The sequence below is a fragment of the Puntigrus tetrazona genome, chromosome 14, assembly GCF_018831695.1.
Source record: "Puntigrus tetrazona isolate hp1 chromosome 14, ASM1883169v1, whole genome shotgun sequence".
Taxonomy (NCBI): Eukaryota; Metazoa; Chordata; class Actinopteri; order Cypriniformes; family Cyprinidae; genus Puntigrus; species Puntigrus tetrazona.
In genome coordinates, this window is record NC_056712.1 from 19,116,039 (window position 1) to 19,137,171 (window position 21,133).

Below are 21,133 nucleotides of genomic sequence, written 5' to 3' on the forward strand. Positions count from 1 at the left end.
TGTGACTCCTGACCCCAGGATGTAGCTATTGGCCAGTCATAATGCTGCTGATCCTGATAACAACGGCTTGCTTCTTTAATCAGAAAGACGGATTGGTCTGTCCGTGTGTCGTTTGTGTTTGCCCTGTTGTCTCATCCATCTAAGTATTCAGATGCAAGTCAAACAACCTTTCCATCTTTGTTTCACTGGTTTTCACTCTCTCTTTCTACCTCGGTTAATCTAACTACCCAAGCGCATACCCACTGATCTGCGCTCTGTTTGAGCTCATTCCCACGGTGTCTTACGTTTCGTTTCTTCCCTCCTGACTCTAGATGTTTTGACCGCACTAACTCCTGCCCTTCCCCTGTCCTCTCTTCCTCACAGCCGCCTGAACCGGAACCGGCTGCAGGTCCTGCCGGAGCTGCTGTTCCAATCCACACCCAAGCTGGGCCGCCTGTAAGTCATCGCTTCCCTTTGATATCCGTGCCTGGAAAAGCTTGCGGTCAAACTTCCCACTGTTTTAATTCTGATCATTGTACTGGAAAGGATCTTGCTTAAATATTTGACTTTCCCTAACGCTGTTTAAAGGACGCTGTCAGTGCAGGCATGTTCTCTGTGTTATTCCTTCAGCCCATCCAGATGTGATTCTTTTAGACGGACCGGGAATCCGGGCCAAGCTTAATGTGACACGACCTCTCCTCGTGCTCTTGATGGAGAGGAGAAGGTGTGCTAGAGGGAATATTTTCCTTGGATAAACGACATTCTTAGATTCTGAATATTTTCCTGCTCTGCTTTGAATCAGGGGCAGTTTTTGGCTTAGCAGTCGTGGGATAGTTCATTTATGAATTTACTATCGTTAATATAACTAGCACGATCAGGTCTGGTCTGTGCCGGAGCAAAGGTTAAGCTTTACAAGTGTTTATTTGAAGCCGACTCTAGACCACCATTAAGTTCTGTGAGGAGCTTTGAGTTTCTGAAATGTTTCCATGAAGCAACGGGGATTATATTGATCTGATACTGGCATTTGAAGCTTTTTATACAATAGTTTCCTTGGTTTGAAAGATTTCTAGACATTAGCTTGTTATTCACAAGCTACTATTATTGCACTTTATGAATATACTGCATGACACAAGGTTGGTCACAGCAGCCAGGACTCATAGAAACTCATAGAACATGCTTTTCCAGCTTGATTATTAATGTCAGTCTATAAACTATAATCGGTAATGACAGTCCCATTTTCAAACCGATATGATTAACCGATACTGATAAAACTGGGCATTATTTGGCTGTTATAATACATATTAGTATATACTATAAATATAGTATATAGTATAAACTAGACTGGGATGGCAGATTTTTGGCCCTCATTATTATGGTGCACTATAAAACAGCATGCAGTAATAACATTCTTTAAATTACTAAATGGATGCAACCTTATACTGGGACAATAAAGCCCTCCCTAAACTTACCACTAAACCTATAAGCACTTTATTATTAAGTACGCTTAAACGTTTTAAAAATGGAAATAATGTTTCACATTTATTTATTTTTTGAAAATGTGACACTGGCTGTGAAAACCCAGCTAAAATTTTTTTTTTTGTGACGTGAAAGATCAAAGTCATAGTGAAATGAATGGTTTAAATCACACTTTGACATTTATCGCGTTATTAAATTTTGAGACTTGATTTCACAGACGGGGTCACAAATGTCTTTCCAATCTGATTATATGGTGACAAAAAATTAATCGCGAGTAAAAAATGCCACCATGCTTTTACGTCCTATGCCTATTGGCCTTTTGTGCAAAGCATGTTTTTTGTAACGTGAGACATTGGTGGGCGGAGCTAGTGTAAATGTCCTCTGCCAACAAGTTGGGCTGTTTGCACTCAGTGTATTTGATATTTGTTGTATTATTATAAATGTATTTTTGATACTTGTCTAGAAATATATATTAAAATATGTATTTGATACTTGTGGAAGTGGAAGGCCAAATGTTTACTATAAACATTTCTTGTTCTCTTTTCCAACAGCAAATTTAAAGTACAGTTTATTTGTTCCATCTCGTTAACATTTTCTAAATGTAAACCGGTGTACGCCTAATGAAGATTGTCCAGGGCGGGAGCGGTTTATGGCAGGGTTTGTAACCTTGCCTTGTCAGGGTTCGTTACGCTGGTTGACGTTAGTGCGATATGAACGGCCTCACCCGTAACCTTCCCATTAAAAACCTCAAGCCCAGCCAGCTGAGGAAAGCAAGCCGAGCGTGTCGCGCACGGGAAGGGTTTATGCGGAGCGAAGCTGGGGCCGTCTGTGGCCAGCAGGACTGGAAACACTGACAGGGGTCAGGGAAAGGTAAAGAGCACGCTTTAACGCTGAGTAAGACTGAGAAAGGATCGGAATGAAATGGGAGCAGAGGGCGTTGCGGATGAATAATGAAGGAAAGAGAGAGGATGGTAGCCTTTGGGCGACGGAGACTGAGAGAGACAGGTCTGTGGGTCGTGGGGGAAAAGCCCTGCAGAGACGTGTGCAGGGAGACCATTTGTGGTCAGCGCTCTCTGCAGCCTGGAAAGACTGTGGTTACAGTTACAGATTTCAGTGTGTGGGCTCAGAAATGCACCTCATACACACTTTATCCATGGGATCGGTCAGGCTTCTACAAGTTCTTCCACCATTGCCCAGTTCTGAGAAGACAGGGTCATGAAAAGCGAATGACGAATTGGAAAGCAGTCTTGCTCCTATTTATTAACGGTGCAGCTAAACGAGACCTTATATTAACTTCAGTTCCTTTTCAGAGACGGGCCCCAGCGCTGGTAGAGTAGGATATTTCGGTCAGTGATACTCATGAGACCCAGTCACTCCCTGCCATTACCCCGAGCTCAGGTTGCATGTGATTGGAGCATTAAGAGGAATAGAAAAGCAGAATGCATCATCTTGTCTTATGTCTCCTTCCCCTTAGCCAATTTTAAATATTCTCTCTTTAATCTTCTGACCGCAATTATCCTGGCAGTTGGTTGGCATGAAATGACCACCGGACATCGGTGGTGCCCTTTCATAAATACACAGATTGATCAAATCTCAAGGTTGGTTTTTTCTTCTCTCTGAGAGCACGTATTTGTTTGCCATCATGAAAGACATCTTTTGTTTCTCTCGTTTTATGCATGATCTACCAAACGATTGTTTTATTTTGTTTAACAGAAACAAATCGCTCTCCCACACGTTGAGTTTTCTCCCCTCAAGTTCTGCCCCGCTCTTGTTAAGTTCAGCTCAAGAGATGAGGTCTGGCTCTCTCAGCCTTGCAAACACAAACCATCTCCTCGCTCCAGTCTGGATCTCAGACGCTACTCCAGAAGTCTCGTAGCGTGCTTCTGAACGATTTCTGTTTTTACCATGTGTGCTGTGCTTTTAAAGTCTTGTAATGACTTCTTATTGCACATGCAGTTAAGCGATTGGTTAATGGCTTATTAACCCTTCACCTTGGAATAGCGTTCCAAACTTTGATCACAAAAGGAAAAATTTGGAAGGATATGCATGTTGTGCTTTTAAAAAGAATGTGGACTGGAGCTTGCATACTATAAAAGTCCCCCAAACAGCATAAAAGTACCATTTAATGTGGTTAATACAATAGTTGCCTTTTGTTCAAATTGTGTGTGTGTGTGTGTGTGTGTGTGTGTGTGTGTGTGATATAAAGCTATAGATCATTGAAATATAAGTTGAAAGCTTATATATTTGGTTCCAACCATATATTTCTAAATGTATTTCAGGGGCAAGAAAGTTTATGCTGAGTACTAATGACCTATATATTGCATAATTATTGCATTTTTTTGACCGAAATAATATATGGAGAGCAAAATATATTTTGAAATATATATATTTTTATTATTATTATTATTTTTATTATTAAATGCCAATTAAATGTTCACAAATAACTCCCTTTCAAAGAACCTCTTTCAAGAAGTCTCGAGCTAGAGTGGATTTTACGGTCTGTTCCTCTCACATAACCGTTGTATGTCTTCAGAAGCCTGTGAATATAGTGCATGATTCATATGAATTACTTTTACAGTGTTTTTTGTCATTTTGGAGCTCGACAGTCCCAGTCCTAATTCACATTCATTATAATGAGCGTCCGGGACTGACATGAGGGTGTGTAAATAATGACAGAATGTTCATATTTGGGTGAACTACTTCTTGAAATATTTGAGTCCCGACAAGCTCTAATAAAAACAAGCAGTTGTTGTTCTGCTGCCTTATAAATGGAGATTATCGAGTAATAATGGATAAAACCGTAACTCTGTCATTATATCGCTGTGTAAAGCCATGCAGTGTTTGTCTACCCACAATAGCTGGCTAATAATTCAACATGCCCAAAGCACATAAACCATAGAGCTCTGGCTCAGGCCTTTCAGAAGTGGCCTACTGATTGTTTTCAGAGAAATGAACCCTCTCTGAATCCAGCCAAGCGTCTTCCAAAATAGGGCTGTGCTCAGCCGGTTTCAAAAAAGCTAGACAGCTTTGTGATTTACTCCAAAGACATATTTAGATAAATACAAGCTACAAAGACGTTGGAGTCCTGACAGAGAGCCAACTCCATACAGAAAGCTAGAATGCTTCACTTTTTTTTTTTTGAATTGCGCCGCTTCCCAGGGTTGTGAGCTGATTGATGTACGCTCAGGGACTTCTTTGAAATTCACAGTTTGGACCTGGTAGTGGGATATGGGTGAGCTGACCCCCCAAAGGCAGATCAGTCAGGGGAAGCTAATATTCTCCTGGCAGAGAAATGTTAATGACCTGCTGCGCTGTTCTTAGACGGAGGCAGTGGCATTTGCCGGTAGCTTCTTAACCTTGTCAGACTCGAGGAAACCGAGTACATGTGGGTCAGGCAGAAACCAAAGCGGACATCTGCCCGAGTCACTGCCCACGCAGCACTTTCTCTTTCTGCTGACAGAGGAATGAATAAATAAACCTGTGTACACGGTTTTAGTGAAGGAGTGAAGTTGCATAGGTTTGTTTTCGGAGAGGAAGCCAAGTAAGTGTGAAATAAATGGTCAGTAAAGGGTTTTGAGTCTACAGAGTGCCCTTTAAAAGTTAGGGATCAGTAAGATTTTATGCTCGTTATGTCTGAATTTATTTGATAAAAATATAGAGAAACTATCTAATTTTGTAAAATATTAGTGCAATTCAAAATAACAGTTGTCCATTTTTTATATACTTTAAAATGTAAGTCATTTCTGTAAAGCTTAATTATTCTAATATGTTGATTTATAATCAGGCGTGGGAACACTCGAGCTCCTATTTTAAGAATTCTTTGATAAATGCAAAGTTAAAAAGAGCAGATTTTGTTCATAATTGGAATTTTTTGTTGTTATATACACTACTATTCAAAAGTTTAGGTTCAGTAAATTGCTCGGGTCAAGAAATTAGCATTAATATTCAGCAAGGAAATGTTAAATGGATAACACGTGATAGTAAAGATTTCTATTTTGAATAAAGGATGCTCTTTTTAACCTTTTATTAATCAAAACAATCACAGGCTTTAAATATTTAGCAGCACAACAATTTCAACACTGATGATAAATCAACGATTTCTAAAAGATTTCTAGAAGACTAATGGCTGATGTTGCTGATGATTTTTCAGTTTTTTTTTTTTTTATTAAATTAATGCAGTCCTGATAAGCATAAGAGACTCATTAAAATATTTATTTATTTATTAAACATTACAAATCCTGCTAATTCCAAATAGCGGCGTTGTATATATTTATGATGGGAAAAAAACAGCCAAAGATGAATAGTGCTTAAATCTCGTCTAAAACCAGCCAACAGACCACCTTAGGATGTTTATTTTCATCCGGAATGCATTTTAAATATGCTTGCATTTATGTTTAGGTCAAACACGTGCCCTGTTGCTGACATGCAACTGTTCAAATAAGAAAGCGCGCAATTTTAGATCAAATACATACCTGCCTATAAATTGCTACCAGTAAGTAAACTTTTTCTGAACCACTGAAAGATGTGAGCATGAATATCTTCAGTATGCAGATGTTCAGGTTCAGTCAGCAGCCAGATTCTCTCCTGTACCACAATGCACAGTTTGCAGCTGCAGGCGAAATCTAAAATGCTGGCTGTATATTTTATTGGACAAGAGGTTTTCATGCATGTTGTGTGCACCGAAATATCCCATTACACGTGTAAGCAATTTAGCATCCAAATAAAGGAAAATGTGCTCGATAGGTGGAACGTTTAGTTAGTAAATTTAGATACACTTAAGGCCTCTTTTCGCATAGTTGGCACGAGATTAAGTGAATAAGTTTCTTCCGTGGTTTATAAAAGTAGGATCCGTGAGGGCCGTGCAAAGTGCAGTGGCAGTACGTTTGCAGTTGCGCAAGTAAAAAAGCCAAGGATGTTGACTTATAGTCGCGTTATGCATTTCCTACTTTCGCAGCATGTTGTGGAACCAAATCCTCTCCCTGCCTCACACAGACGCTTGAGATCAGGTGGATCTGGATGACAGGTTGAAATGGTGGCCTGTGGGAACACAGTTGCTGTATTTATGAGGGAGATGGGGTAGGTCTGTGGCGTTAATAAATCTCCTGCGTGCTGTGGGGCCCGCAGAGCCACCCAGTGTTATAAAGCTGCAGTGCTGTGACTGTTGCACTGTGATGATTCTGCCAGCGTCTTGTGTTGTTGATGAAACACACTCACGCACGCCTCCACGGACCCACCAGAGAGAAGCTCGGGTCAGTCTGTAACGCAGAGTAAACTATTGATTCATTTTGTTTTAGTAAGGCCTGATTGTTAAAAATTAACCTAACGGTCTGCGCTGTGTCGTAATAGCAGTGCCAGATGTTTTCAAGATTAAGTATGATAAGATAAATCTACGTGGCGTCAGAGAAAGCGGTTTTGTACTGCGGTATTCATGTTTATAGATTTTTGTATTTTTTTGCATTTGCTGTTTTAGCTCCACTGATTATCTGACATTGAATCCTCGTGACTCTATTAATCAGTCTGGCTAGATGCAGGATTAATTATCACTATTTCATTATTGATTTTATGTTGCAGTGCGTAAATGATGTTGATAAAATGTCTTTCAGGTCTGTTGATAAAAGAGGAAACCTACTGGGACATTAATGTTAAGATGATTGATTTAAAAACTGGGCAGCATCTCAAATGCTTAGAGAAATAATTAATTTTATTTAATTTTATTTAATTTAATTATTATTTTATTATTATAATTTTATTTTGTTATAATTTAACTTAATTTAATTCAATTTAAAAAATATATTTTTTCACAATAAAATATTCCAAATAATAGAAGTGAAATGAATAGCTAATGTTTACTTTATAATTGTATTTTTATTTATATACTAACTCCAAGCCAAAGTTCTATTGCATGCTGTTTTAAAGGTGTTTTGAGGCTTTTTTGGAAACGCCAAAGAAAGAATTTTTGTTCAAACATGCAATCTGGACTTTAGTTTACATCACCTGTAATTGCTAACATGCAAAATGTGAAATGCGTGCATTGGTACTTCGTTTGAGTTCTTACAGTGATCTGCACTCTGGACTCAGCCAAGATACGTCTCAGGAGAAAGAGCACTCAGATAGAGTATCCCGCTCTACAGAAGCAGAGAGAGGGGAAAAGGCCTAATTCGTTGTGTTGATTGAGGGCGCCTATAATTTGGGAAATAGTTTGGGGCCATTATGTGCTGGGGTGTTTATCACAGGTGGTTCCCATGACGACTGGTTGAGAAGGTAATTGGATTTAAATGGGCAGAACTGCTTGCACATGTTTAAAAGAGCAAGAACGAATACACTGCAGTGACCACGCACTCCGAGTTTAGCAGCACAGCCTCCAAATGAACCTTTAGCCTCTTCCTGAGTTTGAAAAATTAAAGAGCTGCCACTCTATCATCACTGTAGTCCCATTAACATCACCCAGACACAAACCAGCACACTTTCACTGTGTAGATTTAATCTGTTTTCTAAAGATCACTAATGCTACTCCACTTATTAAAAGCCCAGGGTTAGAGCTACATCATTTGTGTGTGTGTGTGTGTGTGTGTGTGTGAGATTAAAAAAAGAAGCAAAAAAGTGCACATACTTGTGTATTTCAGTAAACATAAGAACCTTATTTAATACTAATACTACTACTAATAATAATTTGTAACTTTTAAAAACATATTGTAAATATAATATAGTAGCTTTAATTTTTATTTTTACAAATTTTATATTTTATATATTTTGCTCACCAAGGCTGCACTTATTTGAATGAAAAATGCTGTAAAAAAAATAGTATTGTAAAATATTACAATTTGTAATTTGCGATTTATTTCTCAACGGCATTTTAACAGATCTTCGCTGTCCTACAGAAAACATTTTAATATGCTGATTTGCTTTCAACATTATCATTGTTGAAAATGGTTGTGCTGATTAATATTTTTGTGTAAACTGTCATATGGTTGTATCATAATTATTTGATAATTGGTGGATCTTTGCTGCTAAACGATAAAAGTGTTGTATATTCATTTTATTTATATATGATGATTAGTGTTCTTGAGTACAGAACATTTTGAAGAGTAAGTAATGCCAAGCCAATGTTAAACCTGGTGTCATACATCTTGGTGCATTTCGAGGCATTAGAGTAATTGTATACATTAGACGTCATGGTTTTATTTAGGTTTAGAGTTTCCTCAGGGTTGTTAAACTGTTGAACCCATCTTGTTACTGGAAGTATAAACCATGCCGTTTATTTTTGCAAGTGTGAACAAAGCTCAAAACCAGTCCGAGGAATGTTTTCCTACAGAAGTTTGCATCTCGGAAAAGCCAGGGTGAGTAAAACAACAAACAAAGCCCCATTAGAGCAGCGGAGCTCATCCTGACTGGATTCCTTTCGCTGGCAGCGGTGCTGTTTTGCCCTTCACAAAAGGCAAGGGAAGCATTCTGACAGGCCAGCACTTTTGTGCCTCGCTGCTGTATTTACAAGAACATCTGAATCAACAGCTAGAGTTGAGTCTAGCTTCTGTGCTTGGCTCTCGCATAGAAGCACTTGTCTCGCGGATGTCAAGATGCTGGAAATCCCAACGAAATCGCTCTGGTCAAATGTCAGAGCTTTTTTTGACATGGCTGAGATGGCACAAAGCGGCACAGTCAGCATGCCAGATGTGCCAACTAAGTAGAGAGAACGGGCGATTCAGGACAAGTTAGTCACTGACCCGGCCATCCAGAACTGGAGCTTGCCAGCTCACCCTCAAACACACACACACACACACACACACAGACGCATACACGCGCTTCAGGGCCGGTTTACAGTGAGAGTGGCATGCTAAACAAAATGCTCTGGTCAGTTTATGAGAGTGAAAGAAAGCTAACAGTTCGGGTTCACTTCCAGGCTGCCCTTCTTTTATTACGGACTCAATTGTCACTTAGCTAATTACAGCTTCTTTTTATGATCCGAGGCCACGCTTGCAGCCAGCTTCCTTCAGGCAACAATGGGAAGGTTTGTGGCACGCGGGGGGACCTAAGTGAAAACAGACGCTTCTCCTCAACTTTCTCGTTGTTGTTTTTCTCTTTTATCTTCCTGTGCGACTCCACAAAGAGAGTTCAGATATTCAAACCTCCATTAGTCATTCTGGCCACCGCATTGCGAGGAGGTACTTGGCTGAACTCAAACCCCGAACGCTTGGTCATTACGCACCCAAAACGCACACTTAGGCAAGCCGCTGGCTGAATATGCATGCCTCATTGCTATCTATACAGCGTGCTCGGGAACTCTGCAATGGAGTCTTTGGACATCAAATCTGGGAAATATGCACAGATAAATTGTTACATTATGTCGTTTCTCTCCCCCTGCTTTGTCTCTGTTGGCTCCGTTTAACTCGGCACGCCAACATAAACTGGGCCCCAGAAGGAGTTCATCTTAGATTGCCGTGTATATGTGTTTGTAAGTGCGGTTTGCTTTGTGTTGTTTCTGGCACAGGTTTGGATGACGCTTTTCAGTGGGTGTGCATGAGATGAGTTGTATTGTTTACTCATAGCTGGACAGGTACTTGTCTATGAAAATAAAGCAGCATAGAGGGGAAGTCCAGGATGCATCTGTGTTGAATTGTGCCACCACTTATGATCTTAGACTGTTTATTGTATCATAGGAATAGTTTACAAAGTGGGGAGGGCGGTAAATTAAAACAGAGCATTGTTAAAATGCGAAAATTCATCGGAAAAAAGTACATTGTCTGTTGTCAATAGTGTAGCGATATATGAATCATAACTCACAGATGGCGCTTTTCACTTTTAAACCAAGAAACTGTGGTGAGTTGGCATGGCCAGATGAAGCGGTTGTTTTGTGGGGAAATTCATGTGGATTCCTATTAAAATTAATGGATTTTGCCAGCGAAAATTGCCAAAAAATATAGATCTGGCAACACATTTACTGTGTTAAAAATGTTAATTAGTGAACAAAAATTCAAAAAAATATTCTGCTAAGACCAAATGAATAACACATTTTATGACCGTAATTAAGTAAACCATAATGCACAGTTAACAAAAAAGGACTAAAATATTAACAAAATAAACATATTACAACTATATTTGTACAAAATGTGAACCTGACTTGAGTTATGTGCTTGTCAAAACTAGTTATGTCCTAACAGGTGCATTAGTTTGAAGTATATGCACAGGTATATGTAGAGCATACACTAGTATATGTAGTATGTATATGAAGTTTATGCACTTGTATATGTAGTACCTACACTAATATATGAAGTATATGTTTATAGTCTGTTGTTATGTCATCATTTATTTACTCTCAAGTTGTTCCAAACCTGTAAAAGTTATTTTTTTTTCTTTTGAACACACATTTATTTACTTGTTTGCATATACTTCATTTAAAACTGTCTCTGTATAGGACATAACTTAAGAAAAGACCAAGCTGATAGTTGATGTTGGTAATGATTTTTTTTCTATACCATTAAGTTTGCATGTTTATCCCATTAGCTTTTTACGATGTAGCCATTTTTTAGTCTTTGTATTCTTACAGGTGATTATATATGACTGAATATATGATTGAATTTGTCTAAAATTTGATGCCGTAATGCTAAAATTGAATATGATTTGATGAAGTGGTGACTTAATTGAAATGATACTTGAAAACGGAACACTTTTACACAGCTATATCATTTCAATAACCAAATAATTACTGTAAAGTAACACCCAAGGCGTGTGGGAGAATGAGCTGTCCACCCAGCCTTCTCTAGTGACCTTCAACACACTGCAGATGTTGCCTAGAAAAGCAAAACAAGATTTTTCTTCCTGTGATCAGAGCTCTGGAGGGTTGTACGTGATTCACTGCTTTTCTACACACTTGGTGCACAAACAATGCAAGACGCACCATGGGGTGACAGCCACATGCCCCGAGAGGGTCTGTAATCATAGGTAGATTATTATGCCATGTGTCGCAGAAAAGGCTAACTATGCTTTCCAAGATGAAAATAACAGAGCCGGAAAAGCCTGGGTCCCTATTAGCCTCGGGAATCTTTATCAACAGTGGCTTGAAGCGATATACAAACAACCTGAACAAGAAACACACAAACTAAATGAAAATAAATAGCAGCTGCGCTGAAGTAGCCTTTTCCCACTGAAAGAGAAAAGAAGATTGTGTTTCTTACAGAGACGTCTGTGCAAGCGTGCAGTATTGAGAAAAGATGACAGTGGTTTCCTCAAGGAGCTGGAGGCAGAGATGAATGTGAAACACGACACAATGTGATCAGCGCCAGCGCCACGTCCAATAAACTATACGTCTTATTTACAGAGAGCGAAAAAAATGGCTTCATCTTACATGGGAAAGACACAAACCAAAAAGGTTGTGGACGATTCTTTGCACCCAAGGGGTGTGCTGGGGCGAGGGGTTTTTGGGGTAACCAAAGGGAGTTGATTTTTAGAACAACATGCGTCTTGTTTGGCTTGGGCACACACCACCACATTACTTTCCTTCTATCTGTTTTCTCAATTTCAGTAAAAAAAAAAAGACTTGCACCTATTAATCATGGAGAAGAAGGGGTAATGCAAAGTGAAAACTGAGATCCCTAATTCCCAGGGTCTTGATGACAGTGTTGCAATGCTATAAACCAAAGAAAATAAAAACTGAAGTCTTTTTCGTTCTGCTGTAAACCACAGAAAAGTATCTGGCTGTGAGCTCTCTGCCACAGATTTGACACTTTTTTTTGAGGATTTTTTGGATGAGCAGTGCCCATGAGACTTACACTGAGAGGTATTTAATAATTAAATAATTTATGCATGTATAAAGAAAACACAAATAACGTAAAATCAATCCATTCAATTCAAATCGTATTCTTTTTCCTATAGTTTGTTTGGTTTTATAGTTGATTTTTTTAAGCTGGATGTGTTACAGTAACAGGAAAATAAGCTGCCAGCATTAATCAGCATAAAATGCTTTAATGATCAATTTTAATAATATAATTCCCCTACTTATTAAAATCCTAAAGCAACATGAAAAAAAGCAAGCAAATCAAGAGTGACAATTAAGAGAAGTGCTATATGTCACAGAGTACAGCCATGTTGATCTTATCTCTCTCTTAAGCCCCTTCCCACCATGAGGAGTACGTATGCCAGGCATTTATTAAGTGTGTCCTAATGTTGATTAGCTGTTGGCTGAGGAGACATCGGGGAGTTTACTAGGCCCACTCTGTTCATAGGGTGTCTTTTGACTGAACATCGTATGTGTCACTAGGCCGATCCACCAACATATTTACAACGTGAGACAAACAAGGAGGTAAATTTTAATGTCCGTTAGCTCTCGGCTTCTCTCTCCAAGCCAGGGATGGACTTTTGCAGTCATCTGGTGCGTACGTGATGACCTCAGAGAGCATATTTTGCATTTCTCCCATTTTTTCCAAGCGACGCATCAACGCTTCCCATTTAAAAGCATGTGAGATTGATTAAAGGTCCTTTTGTAGACCTGAAAGCCGCCGCGCTCGAGGTGCTGCAGGCGTCACTCCCTCATATGGTCATACTGTTTTATGAAAGGTGTCTGGGCACTGTCATGTTGGTGAATGCGAGTGTGCCTCTCAGAAAAGTAAGGAGCCTGGAGAGCACAGTCCATGTGGCTTTAATGGTCCATGGAGAAGGGTACATGTCTAGGCTACAGGCTCAGTAATCACCGCTGACCCTGACCGGCAAAGTGTTTTTCTTCATGTGGTTCAGCCGATCTCTTCTATCTGTATAGAAACAAATCTCGAAGACTCATTAGGCTACATGCGTTTGTTTCTGTAAGGCTTTGTAATTGCTGGTGATTAACGAGAGCCGTGAGCCATTTGTGTATGTTCTGTGCCCCGAGTCTCTTATCGCGATGCGTGGCCGCTAAAGTCTTCGCCATTTCCTCTGGCCTCAACTATTAACCCCCAAGATGCTCGACACGCTAATTGAGGCCATGTTCCACCCATAACGCTCTTTTAACGAAGCCTAATCAAGGCGCCTGAGAGGCCGCTAATGCACGTGCGTCTGATTCGCTTCCAGACTGGCTTGCTTTTTCATGTGATGGGAGAGAATTGTGGCGGTCGCGCAAAGTGGCAGACGCTGTTTTTTTACGACGTGTCAACGGAGCAGTTGACAGACCTGTGGTTTGGGGCCTCCCTTGGAAGTCAGATGAACATTTCTAATCCTGGATTGAAATCCTTCCAGACTGAAAATGTCCTGATCATTTACTCACCCCAATGCCTTTCTTCAGTTACAAGAAAATAGATTTTTGAGGAAAACATTCCAGGAATTTTCTCCATATAATGGGCTTAAATGGTGGCCAAATAGATTGAAGGTCCAAATTCCAGTTTCAGTGCAACTTGCTTTTCGCCATCCCAGCCAAAGAATAAGGGTAAATTAATGTAAATTAAATGCTAGGATAGAAAAAATAAAGATATATATTGTTTCACCTTATAAGACCCTTATTTCTCGGTTAGGATCATGTAGAGCTCTTTGAAGCTGCAATTTGGACCTTTAACCCATTGGCCACCACTGAAGTCCATTATATGGACAAAAATCCTGGAATGCTGAAGAAAGACACACTTAAACATCTTGGATTACATGTGGGTGAACATATTATTATTATATTAATTTTCATTCTGAAAATGAACTTTCCCAGATAGCACACGTACGTCTGCAAGATGTCTGTTAAAGATCTCTTGATCTGGAAAGCATCTGCTGTCTACAAACGTCTGACAGTCTACTTTCAGATGTCAGTTTTACATACATTCTGAATCATCAATCTCTTAAAAACATCTAATAGACGTCTATTTGACATCTAAAAGAAAACGTCCTATAGACATATCACAGATGTAAATGCAGACGTCAAATAGCAGTCTTCAAGATGTATGTGTACTATCAGGGTCCCCTTTAATTTTTATCTTCAGGCTGGATTCATTAAAGGACATCACAGATAGGCCTGGTTAATGGTTGCCAAAGCCACACTTGGCGATCCCATCTCCTCCTCATTGTCTCGTTTCTCCTGCGAACGGAAGCCGAGATCAGAAGGACAGAGCGGAATGTGGTGTTGTGATGTCACAACAGCGAGAGTCACAAAGGAAGAAGGCGTCCTGCTCCGTTGACTCACTGCAGTGGAAGCCACTATGGGTAACTGCCAGGCGTCCTTGGGATAAACAAGTCAAATTACATGGTGTAATGCCTGGGACTGTGAACCTCACTGAGCAAAGGCTTTCTGATTCTAATTATGACATTCATTAACGCTGAAATTCCTGGAACAAGGACTTTAATCCTAACATGGCCCCCCAAAGCTGCTTTAATTCTGTGGGCTGGACTGGAATGGGAATCCCGGTCTTGGTAGACTAGTGTGGTTCCTGCTGAATAATTACTCTGTCAGTGATTAAATGACATTTAGAGACAGACTGCATTTGCAGTGTATAGATTTTTCATTCACATAATTTGCAACAGACATTCAAATCAATCATTTTGGCTGTAATTGATTGCATGCAATAAACAGCGAATTCGAAGTAACTTGTGATGGTCACGACTTAATTTTCATTCCCAAGTCTTTTTCGGGTAAATTGCGTTCATTTGCATGGACATTATGTTCTTTAACAGACCTCATGTAATTACCCCCAATGCACTCTGACAAAACCATTGTCTAGAAGAAAAACAAAAACAGTTTCATAAATCTCAAGAGGATTTTTTTTTATATCACTATAAATCTGTCACACCCAACTCAATCTCTTAAGAATCTGCCCTTGGCTCTAGGATATCCAAACACGGTTGTTAAGGAAACGCTGCCGAATGCTTGACATTGGCTCCGGTGGCAAAACTGTCGCCTTGTTTTATGATGATTCACATGTTTGATGATTTGCTGTAACATTCCATTGGCAGACAGGCGGCTCCAGGAAGGTTCAGTGAGTGGCATTCTTTACCATCTTTGAGGGAACATCCATAAAATGGAAACAAGCTGTGCTTTAGAGGATTATTTCACGTTTTTTTTTAAACCTCATATCATTTTGAACATAGCTTCAAGTCATCATTCGCTGTCCTTTTATTTTAAATAATATCCAGGATATTCCTTAAAAAAACCTCTTCTTTCCATGGAAGACATTTTGGCACTGTGTGTTATGAGAATACGTAACAATTTTTATGTTTGAGCGACTTTGACATCTAGATCAAATGTTTATTTATCCTAGCCTGAAGTGTTATTCTATCATTTGTTTGAATGATTTAATTCTCAGGGTGTGAAAGCTGAAAATGTGCCATGTTATCGTTACTTTGGACGTTTTCACAGCTTTGAAGGGGATATTTTACATATTTGTCCCAAAGGGTTTTCTCATAATGAGATAAAGCACAGTGCACGGCTGTTTGATTGGCGTGCATGCTTTTGTATGTAAGCGGTTAGCTCTGTAACCTAGCGTCATTTGTTTTTAAAGCAGCAACCCTGGATTCAAACCGCAAGGCCTCATTGCCTTCAATTAGCCTTGAGAGTGTCCTGACCTACAGTGTGCCCTCGCACAAGACACATCATAGCACTTAAGCACAATCCCATCAGAGCGGGAATGATTTCTCACTTTCAGAGCGCATTAGCTTACATAGACGGACTGCAGTTATAAGTACTTATTCCGAGAATTATGCTCTCTGATGCAGTCACTCGCTCCCATAGTGACACACACACACATTAATCACCCGAAAAATGCCCTGGGTTCCAGTAATAACCGAACACCATCCTTAAGTAGCACAGCCCCGCTTCTCGATAAATGAGCCCACTCAGTCCGGAAGAGCTTTTGACTGGAGATGAAAGGCTCTTTGGGGAGCCCGTATTAATGAAATTTGCTGAGTGAAAACTGAGCCGCCTGGATGGGCCCCGCCAGGCCCTCACCTGGTTACACTCGCTCCTGGCCCAAGGTCACGGAACTGGAGCCCTGACAACACTTCCTACATCCTCACAGCGCACACACATTAATGAAAGGGAAATCCAATTCAGACTAGAAAAACTACATCTTGCTTTGTTGCACAAGGATATTTTCACCTAATAGCGATATAATGTGCCTTACGTCACATGAGATTTTGCTTAACTGTTACACAGCGCTCTGAAATGCTTGATTTTGTTTGCTCACAAAATTCTGTCGTCAAATGAACACGCAAAATTATAATTACCCAACGTAGTTGTTCCTACTGAGCATAGCAATGCTGGTTTATGTCCTCATTATCCCTTCACATTCTATTTTCCTGGCTTAGAAGACACACACACACACACACACACACACACACACACACACACACACACACACACACACACACACACACACACACACACACACATATATATTCTTTTAGCAGGGATGTTCTTGCATGATAAATTAATTTAAACTAGTGCTTTCAATTAATTGCAATTTATAGCATACAAAATAAGTGTTTCTTTACATAATATATGCACAGTATGTATGCTGTGTATCTTTATTATGTATACATAAATACACAAGCATGTGTAATTTCAGGCTTATATATTAAATGTTTACTATATGAATAAATTATATAAATTAAAATATAGACATGTAAATATTTTCAAAATATATACTGCATAACTAAATTATTTATTTACATGTAATTTTTATTGCAAAAAACCCCCAAAACAAATCAGGGTTTCACATTATGCTACATCTCTGAAGTTTTCAATAAAAAACAGGGACCAATTGTTATAGGGATCAATTCTCACAATGATATGGTTGCTTGTCATAGTTGCCTATTATTGACATATTGGCTGTTTATTAGTACTTCTAAAGCACATATTCTACATGACCATATTCATCATCCCATCATCCCTACCCAATACCTAAACTTAACAACTACCTTACTAATTTTAAAATAACCTTAAAACCAAGTGTGCCCAAAATAAGCTTTCTAGAACAAAAAATCTATTACAGTCCCTCCACACTACCACGGTCAGGTTGTAAAGGCAGTCATTGCATTTGGTTTATAAATAAATCCTGTAATCAGAAAGGCAGATTACCCTGGAAACCTAATTATCCAAATCACAACTTGTCGTGACAGTTGCTACAGTCGTTAAGCGTCTTGGGCCTCAGCTGCTGCAATGCTAATTTTGTTTATTTATTATTTATTCATTTAATGGGAGACGCAAAATACCCTGATCTGTTTTGAAACCTTCTGATGGCTCCCTTTTCGTGTAATGCACGATTCATGAACGCCTTTTTACACCAAAACTGTCTAATGTGCGAATTTTACCGCAAAGGTCAATGTATGCTTAGCGTGTCCTGTGCTGCTTGGCAGGTACTGCGGTTTATTCTCAGCAGACCAGCAGTGCCTAATGTCATACAAATGTGTGAGTAATAATACACACTCCAAAGAGACTGCCAGGAAGGAAACTCGCTCCAGACTTCAGGGGTATGAGACTCTCGCCCTTTTGCTGCTCCGTGTGAATAACGATTAGCTACGATCACAACACTGTTAGTACCTTGTACCTCAAAATTAGATTACTACAGCAGCACACATCCTGAGAGAGCGGTGCAGGTTTCTGCATGGCTAAAGGCATGGAAATCGTAAAGAATTTAATGATTCTGATTCAGAATCCGCCTAACGTTTCGGCTCTTTAATTATTCCATTAACGATTCTTTTAGTAGTTTAGGAAGAAATATTTGCTAAAAGGAATGCAGCTTTTGCCATCAGCCATCGGTTGCCAAGTGTTCATATCAGTTAGCAAATTTGTAAAAAAGAAAATAATAATAATAATTTTCTTCTTTTTTTTTAGCAGTAATATAAAACAAAAAGCAACTGTGCAAATTTAGAACTCATCCTAAACCATCCCGGTCCTGATAGACATAAAAAATAATAATTTCCAATTGGCTTTATTTAATTAAATTTATTTCATTCTTACAAATGTGTTTACACAAATATTTTAGGGGCAATAAAAATGTAGTCTTATAGTTTGGGCTGCAATTTATTTTTAAAGTGTCCTTGTTACAGTGTAATAAATGAATATATTTCAGTACTGAGTGATATAAATGAACTTACATGTACTTACTAATGAATCCTTTTTAATTTGTGATAATTGTGTACTGAGATGGACAGATTTTATTACATAAACAGATTATACATTCTTTATTCATATACATTATACATTTGATTAATCAAAATATTCATCATTGACTTCATATTTTACTCCCAGCCTCCCGAAGGATTGCCATAAGATGATTTCTAAGAAGACACTTCTAACAGACATCATGATTCGGTTCCTCCAATAGTAGCTCAACTTTGACTTGTATATATTGCCATTTATTATGTATTCAAAATGAAAATTATTATCGCTGGTCTTCAATGATAATATGAAGTTACTTTAAAATCCAGTATTTGCACCAAACGTATGCTCATATCTTCCAAAACCACACTTTGCTAGGGGTGTTTCCAAGCTTTTGGAAGGCAATGCACATGTAATTATGTATTATGTTATAATGGTACATGCAACGTAACAAGAACAACGTAAAATAAAATGTACTGTATAGACTGTATATACAGTTAAACTGGTTTCTCAATTTAACGAAAAAAGATAATTTGTGTAAATCGTTCAAGAATTGTGCTGCATTATTTTTTGTTTCACATAAAGGTACAGTCAATTTAGCAAAATATTTATTTTTTGGGGCAAAAATTTCATTATCTATTGACCATATCAGTAGTATAGAAAGCTCACACAGGCCAAACCAAGCAGATAACTTTTGCAAAAACATGCAAAATTCAGATTGCATTGATTCCTTTTTATTTCCATTACATTGAAAAGACAGGATTTCGACTACGAAGAGTTTCCAAACAAAAATGTAACGGCACCTTGAAAGTGACTCACTGAGGAATTAGACTACGCTGCTTTCACCACAAATCACAGAGGTTCTGCCTCGAACAATACACACCACATCGCAATGTATGTAGCTCGCAATTGAACATGAAGTGTGTTAAGCTCTGTCTTCCTCGGAGAGATACCGAACCCTGCTCTGGGTATGTTACTCAACACTGGGATGACAAAACATCTCTTCCTCTCTTGCTAGAAGCGTGACCGTTCCGCCACACTGACTGACAAGCTGGCAGCGTTGAAAGCCAAGGGGGTCCCGGGAAATGGAGAACCAGGCGACAAACTTTATCTCTTTACTAGTAACAACAAGAGTTTCTGAGCAGTCCGAGGCGGTGGATTTTTAGGAGAGCGAGGGTCCTGCGGGTCAGCCATGCGGAAAGGCTTGAGTGCTGTTTTAGGAGTGAGGTCAAGCACGGGTGGTGGGGGATTTGACAGGAAGTAAAATAGGAGCCCCATCAAGCTCTCTGCCTGACGTGACCTGTGGAGACATTTGTCTGTGAGTGTTAAGTAGAAAAAGAGGCTACCTGTGAGTGTTTGTGCAAGGAGTCACTGCTATATTCTGAAGGCCAAATTCAGAAATTTTGAGCATTGAAAAATAAATATGACCTCACTGTGTGTCAATCAGAATGAATCCAGAAAATCCAGAATGACGAATGTCAGTTTCATCCACTTCATCTTGCTGCCCAAAGCGCCGTAAAGATCTTTGGGTAATCCAATTGTTCACTTGAAGACATTACTGTTGTGATCAGTAATTAATTGGTTAATCTTTATTTTTAAAGATTCACAAGTAATTCTCATTGAGAATATTTTTATTTAATAATTATCAAAAATCTTATAAGGAAGTACTTGTGTCCTAAATGTGCTACTACTTACTGCTTAGTTAATCTTGCTTCTCTATTAGTTAACAGAATTAAGTTAAGTGTTACTTTTGTACTACCTGTCACAACGGCCCATTATTCTAAAGTGTTTTAGTGTTTTAGTGTTTCTTTGTTCACAGAAATTGGTGGTTTTCTTTTTAATATGTGGCTAGCAAAGCCTCAAACTGAGCCACAGGACTATATATCCTTTCTTTTTCTCTAAGAAGCCTGAGGACTACAAAATCATCCTCAGTGACCCTTTAGCACATTTTACACAGTTTTTCGCAACAGATCAATTAATATGCATCGGACTCAGTGTGCAAGGTTTCTGTGTGTGGTGAACTTTTGGGATAAAAGAATACGAAAAAGTGTGCAAAGAACTTAAGGATCAGTGCATTTTAGAACATTTGAGTGTTAATAACATGTGCTTATTAATTGAATAGGTTAATTTCCCTTAAAAACAATATCTAACAAAGACACTCACAGATTTATTTCAGGTACAGTCTGGTTGCAAGAGAACCCAACCTCTTCCTCCCCAAGCCCATCTCCCCTGACATTTGTTTCCAATCAAAACTCCAATTCCCCTTTTTTTCCAGTTCAGAAACCTGCAATAATAGAGTTAACCTTTGCGCCGTACTCCCCTCACTCTGAGGCAGTGGCTTTAAGCCGAACCGAACCCAACACCAGCCTCTGGTAACCAATTTACTCAACTCTAAGCCGTGAGTTATTGCAGTTGAAGGGCATTCCTCTGGTCCTCTTGTCTGCTTTGTACCTTTCTTTAGCAAATGACATTATTGTACTCCAATTATGCCTTTCAAATCACAAATGCAATCCAGGAGTCGTGTAGACGAATGTGCTTTGTCAGATTTGGATTCCTTTTATGCAGGTACCACTTTGAACATTTTCACCAATTCAAATAAAATGAAAGACATCTTACTTTTTTAGAAGCAAAACTTGTGAAAAT

At 39.0% G+C, this 21,133-nt stretch overlaps 1 protein-coding gene across 1 annotated transcript in view; it reads left to right on the forward strand.

The window, feature by feature from the left end:
• slit3 (slit homolog 3 (Drosophila)) overlaps positions 1-21,133 on the forward strand; it is a 158,652-nt gene that overhangs the window by 14,446 nt on the left and 123,073 nt on the right. Inside the window, exon 4 of the mRNA XM_043258066.1 lies at positions 364-435. Within this exon, the coding sequence (XP_043114001.1) occupies positions 364-435 (72 nt within the window). The remainder of the gene's footprint in view (positions 1-363; positions 436-21,133) is intronic.